The sequence below is a fragment of the Camelus bactrianus genome, chromosome 1 (assembly GCF_048773025.1).
Source record: "Camelus bactrianus isolate YW-2024 breed Bactrian camel chromosome 1, ASM4877302v1, whole genome shotgun sequence".
Lineage (NCBI taxonomy): Eukaryota > Metazoa > Chordata > Mammalia > Artiodactyla > Camelidae > Camelus > Camelus bactrianus.
The window spans coordinates 107562773-107575022 of NC_133539.1; the positions used below are offsets into that span (position 1 = coordinate 107562773).

General features: G+C 33.5%; 1 protein-coding gene across 3 annotated transcripts in view; it reads right to left on the minus strand.

Moving 5' to 3' along the window:
- NCK1 (NCK adaptor protein 1) overlaps positions 1-12250 on the minus strand; it is a 68106-nt gene that overhangs the window by 19190 nt on the left and 36666 nt on the right. For all 3 annotated transcript variants that reach the window (XM_074370827.1, XM_074370830.1, XM_010947699.3), the window contains one exon: positions 270-512. In XM_074370827.1, coding sequence (XP_074226928.1) covers positions 270-495 — 226 coding nt within the window. In that variant the 5' untranslated portion in view covers positions 496-512. The remainder of the gene's footprint in view (positions 1-269; positions 513-12250) is intronic.

Here is a 12250-nt window from a genome sequence, read left to right on the forward strand (position 1 = left end):
GAATCATTTCCACTATCAGCATCACTCTGGCTTGACTCTTGAACTCTGGCCAGACCCACCAACTAGATTTACAGAAACTGACCTTCACTAGTCTCCTGACTTGAACACGTGCTATGAGCCAAACTTATCTTGCCTAGCTGAAATCCCAGCCCTAGCCTTTTCTAGTCAATTCTGCCCACTCCTGCCAAAATTCTGTACAAAGAACCAAGCTCTACCATCCATTTTTGAAAAAGCATTGTTGTTCTTGTTTTAATACAAAAATAACTTACCTAAGGTATCTTTTAGGTTTTTTACAATAGATGCTTTTCGGGCACTGTTTTTCCTTTCCACATAGTTAGAAGGCACAAAACCCGTTTTATTCATGGAATTTCGAACTCGCCACCAGGACTTAGAATCATCCAGAAGCCATAATCTCTCATTCTTCTTGATATCCAGCTCTTGTTCTTGTTGGGCCACATAATCAAATTTGGCTACTACCACCACTTCTTCTGCCATTTTCAGCAGCTTCTGCACTGTAAGCACATAGAAAACATTTCATATAAGGTTTAACTAGTAGTAGTCTACACACTTTCCAAAAGAGACACATCTAAGAACACTGAAAGACTGAAAATAAAAACATGAAAAAAACTAAAATACCAGGCATATGCTAATCAATACAAAATTGGTGGAGTTAATATTAACACACAAAAGGACTGTAAGGCAAAACTATTACTAGTAACAAAGAAATTCGCATATCATGATACAAGGTTTTTATTCAATATATATATATTATAACAGCTAAACTTACATGTACCTATTAATGTAGCTCCAAAATAAATCGACAGAACCACCAAGAAAAATTAGCAAATCCCTTGTCTTCAGAGGACAACTTTTAACATACTTATCTCAGTAATAAATCAAGGAGACAAAAAATTAGTAAAGCTAAAGAAAAACTGACATCATAACCATTAAGTCTGATGTAATAAACATATACAAGTATTACTTCCAAACAGAAGAATACAAACAGAACACATACAAAAGTTGACCAAATGCTAGCACATAAAAGAGCCTCTTACATTTTTCACTTGGTATCCTACAACCACATTCTGATAATCATAACAAAAAGATAGTTTTAAACCTTATATATTTAGAAACTTCTAAAAACTCATGAGCCAAAGATGAAATCATAATAGAATTTTGAAAATACTTGTAAGTAAAATAATAAAATGACTACAGCATTGTGGGATGCAGCAAAAGAGTGTATAAAAGGAGACTCTTAGTTCTAAACAGTTACCTCAAAAAAATAAGAAAAGCTAAATAAAAGTAATGAACAGATTATCTGTCTTCAGTTAGAAAAGTTGAAGAATATAAAGTAGATAAAAGGAAATAATACAAATAAAAGCAGAATTTAATGAAACAGAAAACAAAGATATAGAAGAAAGGCTCAACAAAAGGTAGTTCTTTGTCATGACTAAAAAAAACAGGCATAGTTCTGGAATGACTGATGAATGAAAAAAAAGGAAAAAGCACATCCAAACACCAGGAATAAAAAGGGAATTATAATTACAGATGCTACAGACACTCCAAAGACATAGCAATATTAAAAACTTTATCAATAAATCTGAGAATAAGTAAAATGTACAAATTTATAGAAAATTAAAATAACAAAAGTAATAAAACTGAATCAGTCATTAAGAAATCTTCCCATAATGAAAACACCAGGGCCAGATGGTTTTACAGGCAAGTTCTACTAAAATTCAAGGAACAAATAATTCCAATTTAAACAAACACTTTAAGAACAAAGAAAGGAAATGCTAAAAGCCTAACTCACTCCTGAACCTAGATTAGCTCTCTGCTTTCTTCAGAGAGATTATTTTACATAAATAGCTACCCCTGGTTCAGCAAACAAATAAAATCAGCTTCTGGTTTTGGATAATGAATAGCATTCTGCTTTCTTAACAATGAAGCAAATTCTTCAATGTACTCAGAGAAATGCATTTAATCTAGAATTCAAAAACCCCTAGCATTCAAGTGTAGATACTGTATCTACAAGGTAGATACTTTTGGGAGGAGGGGGCAAATTGCAAGGCCTCAAAACCTACCACATAGTCTTCTAAAGGAATGACTCAAGTACGTACAGCAACAAAATTAATAACGCTTAAAAAAAAGAGGATGCTCTGGTATTCAAGTATTGACAAACAGAGAAAAACCAGAAAAATTAATTTGTATTCCTGCAACTTTTCTGTTTGAAATTACTTCCAAATAAAAAGTTACAACTCAAGTCTAACTAGCTTCAAATGTGTATTTTGGTTAATGAAAGCCTTCCCTACATAGTAGAATCATTTATGGAGCTTTTATAAAAATACAGGAGCTTAGGCCTCTACTTCAGAGCTTCTCATCAGGAATTAGTATTTTTAGGAATTAGTAATTCACTCAGGAATTAGTTTTTTCAAAAGCCACCCAGCCTAGCAAGACAAAACTTTTAGACAATAAACACTCTACTGCAAACACTACAGAAAAACTGGCCCCACCCATACCAAAAAAACCTAAGAAAGAAACCTGGACTTCTCCCCTTAAGAGGCTATATGGGGCACTCCAACAGCCCTGCCTGGTGATGTAAGTAAAGACCAACTAAGAATCCAGAACTTTCATTACCCATCAGCCAGACAGAAAATCAGCAAGGATGTAAAGGAAACCAATAACACATTCAACCAACAGGATCTAGCCAACATTTATAGAATATTCCACTGAACAATAGCAAAATATACAAGCTTTTCAAGTGCTCATGGAATAAATACCAAGAAAGACCATATCCCGAGCCATAAAATAGATCTCAACAAATTTAAAATAACTGGTCATATAATGTGTTCTCTGACTACAATAGAATAAAACTAGAAATCAATAACAGAAAGATAACAGAAAAACCTCCAAATATTTGGAATATACTTCTAAATAATCCATGGGTCAAAAAAGTCTCAAGAAAAATCAAATATAACACTGAAGTGAAAATGAAAATTAACCTATCAAAATTTGTGTGACACAGATCAATCTGCAAAAATCAATTGTATTTCTATATACTAGCAATGAACATATAGACAACAAAATTAAAAGCAATACCACTGAATAATAAAAGGAAAAAAATGAAATTAGTGTGACTCTAACAAAACATTAATATGACTATATGTTGAAAACTACAAATGCAGATGAAAGAAATCAAAGATCTAAATAAAAGTGTTTAGGAATAGAAGATTCAACACAGTAAGGATGTGAATTGTTTCTAACTTGATATATGGGTGATATAATTCTTATTAAATTCCAGCAAAATTTTTTGTATATATAGGCATTGTTATTCTGTAATTTTTACGGAAAGGTAGAATAACTAGAATAGCTATAACAATTTTCAAAAGTTACAATAAAGTAGGGAAAAACTTACTATGTAGCTACAGTTAAGTCAAGGTTGTACATATTTGCAAAGAGACAGACACATATATTAATATAACAAAGGAAAAAAACCTAGAAATAGACCTACAAAAATATGCCCAACTGAATTTTTAACGAAGGTGAAAAAAGTAATTCAATGAAGGAAGAACAAATATTGCAAAGGCTAATGGACACCAATAGACAAAACAAAACAATGTGCACTGACCTAACCTCACACCTTATACAAATTCAAAATGGATGACAACCTTAAATGTAAAACTATGAAACCTGTAGAAAAATATCTGCAAGAAAATCTTCAGGCTACAGAGCTAGGTAAAGAGTTCTTAGGCTTGACACTGAAAGCAAAATCCATAAAAGGAAAAACTCAACAGCAGAAAAACAACTCCAATTAGAAAACAAACAAAAGACAAAGAGACATTAACTAAAGAAGATATATAAATGGCAAACAACCATATGAAAAGATGTTCATCATCACTAGCTAAGAAAATGTAAATTAAAACCACATTGAGACATCACTACACACCTATCAGAACAGTTACAATAAAAGAGTGACAATATCAAATGCTGGCAAGGATATGCTGAAACTGAATCACTCATATATTGCTGATGAGAATTTTAAATGGTACAAATACCCTGGAAAACAGCTTGGCAATTTCTTGTAAAACTAAACATGCATCTACAATACAACTGACCAATTGTACTCCTGGGCATTTATCCCAGAAAAATGAAGACTTACAATCATACAAAAACTTTTACATGACTGTTTGTAGCAACTTTAGCTGTAATTGCCAAAAACTGTAAACCACCCAGATGTCCTTCAACAGGTGAATGTTTAAACAAACTGTGGTATATCCATGCCATGGAATAATACTCAGCAATAAAAAGGAAAAAATGACTGCTATGTGCAATAACCTGGATGATGTATCTCCAGGGAATTATGCTGAATGGGGGGGGGGGGGAAGGTCAATCCCAAAGGTTAAACACTATGTGAGTCCATTTATCTGACATTCTTGAAATGACAAAATTATCTGGGCTTATGGATGGGGTGGGAGGGTGAAAGAAGTGGATGTGTTTATATAAGGACAGCATGAGGGATTCTTCTGTTAATGGAAATGTTCTGCAGCTTGATTATCAATATTAATATCCTGTCTGTTACACTATACTATTCTTTTGCCAGATGTTACCATTGGAAGAAACTGGGTATAGAATACACTGGATCTCAAAGTCTTAAGATTTCTTGTAATTGCATATGAATCTATAATTATCTCAAAATTAAAAGTTTAACTGAAATAAAACAGACTGATTAAAGATAAAAGCAAAACAAAAAATAAAATATAGAAATAAATTTTCATATTCTTGATGCAAGGAAGTCTTTTATTATCATGATTCCAGTATTAGAAATCATAAAATGAAAAAAAATTTAACTTTGGTATAGCAAAGGACATTAGTACCTACTGCTGCTGTAACAAATTACCACAAACTTAGTGACTAAAAATAACACAAATTTATCATCTCAGTTTCAAAGGTCAGAAATATGAAATGTGTCTTACAGGCTGAAATCAAAGTTATCAGCAGAATTGTGTTCCCTCTGGAAGTTGTAGGGGAAAATCCTTTCCTTGCCATTTCCAACCTCTGGAAGCTGTTCCCATTCCCTGGGTCAAGACTGCATCACTCTAATCTTTAAGTTAGACTGTCACGTCTCCTTTTCTCACTTTTAACTCTTCTGCTTCCCTCTCATAAGGACCCTTACAATTTACTTTGGGCCCATAAGGATAATTCAAAATAATCTCCCCAATTCAAAATCCTTAATTACATCTGCAGAGTCTCTTTAACTATGTAAGGTAACATATTCATAGGTTCTGGAGATTAGGTCGTGTACATCTTTGGGTAGTCATTACTGTGCCTACTATCACATCAAAAAACAAAGTTAACAGACTAACGTGCTGGGGGAAATATTTGTTATATGTTCAAGTGTCACAGCCGATTATATAATTAAAGCTCATACAAATGATGAGAAAAGATAATAAATGAGTTTAAAGTTGGCAAAAAATTAAGATCATTTATGGACGTGAAAGTACAAAAGGTCAGAAAGCACTGGGAAAGATTCAGAATGTCCTTATAATTATAGAAATAAAATCTGAAACCAAGGTACTAATTCACTACCTATTAGAGTGACCAAAAAATACCAACATTATCTAGTGCTCCTAGAATGTAACATAATAGGCATTCTACTACATTATTGACATTATAACTAAAAATTGTTATAAAACTTTAAATTTTTTAATTATGGGAATTTCAACATACACGAAAGTAGAGAATAGTAAAACAAGCCCCATACATATTACCCAACTTCAATGATCAATATTCTGCCTCTGTGGTTCATCTGTCCCCTGCAACATTTGGTGGGAGAGCTGGAATCCTATGACTTCATCTATAAGTACTAATAGATAAGAACCCATACCCCACAAAAATTAACAATGAATTAAGGGCTCCCTCTCCCTTTTGGCATCTGGTAAAACCTGTAACACCTAATCAGAATATGGTTTTAAATGCATAAAAATATGTAAGATCACAAATAAAATCAATTATATTGAAATTCAGTTATCAAAATATTTTTAAAAACTTGTTTTGTTAAAAATGTTTCTTTGTTAAGGTTAAGAGTACCTGCAACAATTCTTTCATTTCATCAATATTAATGTTTAATTTTTTCTGAATGAATTTTGTTAAGTCTTTTAACAACTGGTTTATTTGAACTAGGATCCAAGCTACATCTGTAACATACATACACTTTGGTTAGTATGTTTAAGTTTCCTTAATTTTTAACACAGTTCTCTTTCCCTGCCATTTATTTGTTGAAGAACCTGGCTTTGTTCTGTAGTATTTCCGGCATTTGTGGACTTGATTGACATGCATCCTCATGGCGCTCCTTTATCTTCCCTATCTTCTGTAAACTGGTAATTATATCTAGAGGCTTTACTCTTTCTTTTTCTCTCCTTCCCAGGTTCTTTTGTTGTTGGTGTAAGAATACTTAACAGGTATTCTTGTGTACTACTTACTGCCAAAAAATAGGCGGCGCACTATATTTGGCTGCCCAATTGTCAGTTGTGTTAAGACTGAATGGTGGGATTATGAATATCCATTATCAAGTTCCCCATCAAATCTTCAGCCAGTGGTTTTCTCAGCCACTGAAGCTCACTCCCTGGATCTACTATTTCCAAAATGATGATCTGCTTGATCTACCTGCTTTTAGAAACTGTTCTTGTTCTACAAAGAACATCATCTCATTAATTACTTGATTACCCTAATACACAGACCCTACAGGAAAAGCAGAATATTAACTGGATAAATTCAAGTTTCCATTTTTTGGAGATCACTTTATTTTTCCTTTTTTAATTTAATTTTATTTTATAATTACATAAAATATTTAGATGGTTTCTAAAAGTAAACTGTCAGACAAGGTACATTTAGAGGGGTCTGCTTCCATACTCACGTTGTCTTTTTTTTCTCTCCCTCTCCCAAAATGATAACCATTTTTTTATTTGTCTTGGGTTATCTTTCTATTGCTTCTTTCTGAATATATAAGACATTGGTAAATTAGAAATGCCAATTTTCATGTCCTCCCGCAACAAAACATACACACTCACAAAAGGAGGAGGCACACTATGTATATACTCTTTGAACCTTGCTTTTTAAATATAAAGATCATTATAGAAGATCATTCCATAGCAGTATAAAAGAGTTCTCTTCTAATATAATTATTTCTAACTATTGCACAGTACTTCATCATATAGAAGTATCACAGCTCCCTCAACTAGACCTTACTGACAGACAACAGGTTGTTTCCAGTCTTCTGGTATTAAATAGTGCTGCAGTGTGTGTGTATATATATATATATATATATATATATATATACACACACACACACATATATATATACATATATCACTTTATTTTCCTGTTTGTGTGCCTCTAGGTCACAGGCGAATGCTGAGATGAAGCTTAAGGTTTATATAATTTTGTGAATATTGCCAAATTTCCTATCTGTTGGCTCTTTATCCTTTTGTATTCTCAGCAATATCTGATAGTGATTATTTCCTCACAGCCTTGCCAACAAACTATGTTAACCATTTTTTGGATTCTGGCCAACTGGATAGGTAAGAAATGCTATTTCAGAGAAGGTTTTATTTGTATTTTTCTGTTACAGTGAAATTGAGTACCTTTCCCCCAAATGTAAGGAACATGTGCATTTGTTTTTCTGTGTGGACTGCTTATTCATATCTTTTGATCATTTTAGTGTAGCTTTTCTTTTTCACTTTTTAGAAGCTCTTTATATAGCAGGAAATTTACCCTTTGTCTTTGGTATAAATTGCAAATTTTTCCATTTTGTAATTTGTCTTTTTAACTTGATTAACATATTTCAAGAACAAAATTTCTGAAGGACAACTGTCAAAACTGTAAATGCACATTTCTTTGAACCAGCAATCTACAAACTACAGGAAAAAATGATAAAAGTACCCAAAGTCATTTATGTAAGAATGTTTGCTGTGGCACTGCTAATAATCAAGAAAAATCAAGAATGAAATGTACAATAACAGTGTCTAAATTATAAATACTGGTATGGTAAAATGTCCAAGAAATATTAAGCAAATGGTGCAAATTCCAAAACAATGTTTATTATGATTATGTTTTTTTAAATCCTATTACATATGCTTGTATATGCACTAAAAAGTTCAGGGAGGATATACATCAAACTGTACAGAGGTAGCCTCAGTGAGTGCTAAGATTGGTACGATTTTCCCTCCCTACTCCATATATATGTATGGTTTGAATATTTTCAACAGGTACATACTTAATTCTTTAAATGTATTATAAAAAGAGAGAAAACCAACTGAAAGCTAGTTAATAGGAACTGGCATCCAGAACACAAAGTATGGGTAAGGAAACATGGGGCAGGTATGAGCTAAAAGGAAATGTCAAGAGTAGTAAGGAGGTATAAAACTAAATCTGCTTTACAGTAGAATTACATTTAGAACCTAAACAATCAGAATCTAAAGCAAAAAACAAACAACACTCCCTCCAAAAAAAAAACCCACTTAAAAGTTAGCTTTCCTTTGATGACCATTTCTTCAGTTAAGTACCAAAGAACTAACTTTAATTTAGAGTCTGTATAGTAGGGAAAACTATGTATCTTTAAAAACAAGTAACAAAGTGAAATGACATGTGTTAATACTACAAGAGGGACAGCAACTGAAATCAACTGAGAAAACAAAATAATGCTTCCCACCTCATGCTTACACTGGAACAGATGCTCAGAGTAGACTGATAGGTAGAAACATATACAGTTTTAACAGCCATTTCTCTCTTACTTTCTTTTAGCCACACTTATTTCAAATGACATAAATTAAATATGAAATGACTCCACTGCACTTTGAGCCAACCTAGAGGCCTGGTTATAAGGTTGTCAGTTAATATTCCACATTCTCCTGCAAAAGCTTCAGCTCCATGTTTTCAACTACACTAAAGATATTTGCACTGGGATGCTCCTGGCTCCTACTCTTGCTTTCAGGATCTGGACTCCTATCCTTTTGTCTTTCTGTCCCTATACCTACTACCTGAAACCAGGAGCCTTACCAACCAGTGTCCAATTCCTCCCCTGACATCAAGTGTTGGATTTCCTTCCTAAAATCTGTACTGCTGATTTTGATCCCCACTGACTGCCAGCTCTGCTCTGATTACATGAACATCATGGACCTTGGACTTGACATTAGTCCCAGTTTATAGTATTCACACCCTGCTTGCCTTTTTTTCCTGGGCTTATTTCCTGATCTCAGTTTGTTTTTCAAATTCACTTCCAATCTCTTTTCCAAACTGGACTTGTACTTCTGGCTTTTTCTGATCTGGTTACCACAAGAACAGAACCAAGTTGGAATTAAAGAACTCAATAATTTCAATATGTCAGTAAAGATAGTATGGAATTTACTGTTCTACAGATCTTCATAAATTACACCATTCTTTCTTATTGGAAAGGGATCAATAGATTGAGCTGGAGAACTACTAGTTTAAGAAGAGAAGTTTTACACTCGCACAAAGGCTGGGAGTCACTAAAAATGTGTCACTCTATACCAAGGAATGTTTACTGAATGTCCATAATTCAGGTATATCCTAGGATTTCCCTCATAACAATCCTTTAAAGTATTATCCTCACTTTACAACTATAATACAGACACTAACAAGTTAAATGGCTTTTCAACCTTGGAAAATAAATGGTGAAAACTGGGAGTCAAATGCATGCTCTTTTCACTTCCCTAGAGTTCATGTACTTTTGATTACCATGCTGACTCTTAAGGAACAGAAAAGGAGTATAAATGTTATAAATACATGGAAACCAATGACTACTAAACCAGCAATTCTCAAACTATTTGGTTTCAAAAATCCCTTTACATACTTAAAACTGAAGGCCCAAAGAGCTTTTTTGTTTATATCAGTTATATCTATCAATATTTACCATGTCAGGAATTAAAATTAAGAAAATATTGGGATACTTTTAATTCAATTAAATATAATCACATTTAATCCAATGCATTTTAACATATTTTTATGAAAATTATACCTTCCAAAACAAAACATCAGTGAAAAGAGTGGAATTATTTTACATTTTTGCAAATCTTTTTAATGTATGATTTAATAGAAGACAGGTGGATTCTTACATCTGTTTCAGCATTTAATGTATTACAACACTGTTTAGGCTGAAAAGAAAACCTGGTCTCACACAGATGTAGTAGGAAAAAGATGAAGAGTATTTTAAGAGTCTTTCCAGATAACTGTGGATTCTTTTTTGATACTACACTAAAATCTGACAAGCACTAGAGTTTCTTAAATACTAGTTTCTAACATGGAATCTAAAAGTTTATAATGAACTTTTCCATACTGTTTCACGTATTAAAACTCATTGGCCTAAGTATTTTCAATTCCAGGAATGATGAGTGTAAGCCTACTGTAATCTCTCTCCCCAAATGATTACAATTAAATCTCCAGGAAAACACACACACACACACACACACACAAACACACACAGAATTAGCTACCTAAAGACTCTGAAACATATATAGGTAGATTGGAGAGGGAAATCAATTTGAAAAAAGACCAATACAGCAATGACAAATTTCCTTTTGGTCACCCCCAACACACATACACACAATTTCCTAGCTTTGACCCAAAGCCAGGCAGAATAGGAAATTGCGTAGCAGGTGCAGTAAGGAAAAAACTCAAGAGAAGCTCATTTGGCCAAAAGACAGTGGGAAAAGGCTCTAGAAAGCCAGAGTGAGTTAAGACCATAAGGGTTTCTTCTTCTTTTTTCTTCTCCCAGCTCTGTCTTAAGGCCAGTCTCTGTGTGGATCTGTGCTGCTGCCACAATGGTGGAGATGGCACATACATTAAGACCCTAAAAGGACACCTATCCTTTCTCTCACCACTTCACCCTGAATGCAGGCACAGTCATGCCCAGAACTGAGCAACAACATGGGAGACTGAAACTCAGATAAGAGAACCCAATCTTTCTGGTCAAAGAAACCAGGAAGACAGGTCGCTGGGAGCTGGAGAATATGGGGAAAACCCCTATGAAAGAAAAGCTGAAGAAGGTAATCTATGACAAAGACTCTACCCTTGAACAAACTCTAGCCAGGCTCCTCTGAAAGCAAGAGAAAATTTTTTTTTTCTTGAGAGCAGGTGAAGGAACTGTTCTGTACTTAAGACTGTGGTAGTGATAACATAACTCTAAGTATGTGTCAAATCTCACCCACATGCCAAAAAGTGGAGTATATATAAACTAAAATAAATATATAGCAGAAAACATTCATTGATCTGCCTTATGCTTTAAATGGAACTATTTTTACTCATTCGTGGTTTTGTATCATCAATATACATTCACTGAGTTTTGCAGACCTTCCAAATGTTGACATCTTAACATCACTGCACTTCATGCATTCTCTGCAAACTCCAGAGTCGCAACGGAAACTGAACATCACAGTCTAATGAAAACAGTTTTGGCCTTGTAAACTCCCTAGAAGGTCCATTTTAGGAAACTTTAGAGAATTGCTAATCTAAATATGGGAATAAAATCAGGCCAAACACCTAACAACATTTTCTTCCCAATCTACTTTTACAAATTCATTAGGTAGATCTATATATTAATGACACTAAGTCAATTTATCAATCATCTTATCAAATCATTTTATTATATTGTGTATGATCTGTAAACTATGAGGAAGGGCACTGTTTGCTATGTATAAAGATCATGATAAATATGACCATTTTTGGCAAGCCAGTTGTTACATTCTGAGGAAAAATTAAAGAACCAGATAGTGACAGAAAAAAATTCTAAAGGGAAATCTCTCACGCTAATATAAACGCAATTTTAGAATCTGCTGTACTTTTAACACATAACTTGACAATTTCCTGTTTCTGATAAAAATCAGCAGAGTGACAATACCCAAGTGACTAGCTCCGGAAGTTTGGTTGGGCTACAGATCTCTCAGTAAACAATGAAGAGGGGAAAATCCCCAAATAACCAAATTCAATAAGCTGTAAGTAATGCAAAAAGACAGGTCAATTTATAAAATTATTTTATTCTATTCAATGCTTTAAAACTTACTCTTTTCTCAAGTAATTTTAATTGCTAGACATGCTTACTAATGAAACAACATGGATGAGAATCCCATCATGGGGAAAACAAAAATTTACATACTAGTCTGAAACAAAAGACTATTTAAAGTCAAGGCTTTTCTTTTTGTTTTTAAAGAACAGGTGAAATAAAATGCCAACTTATCCTATC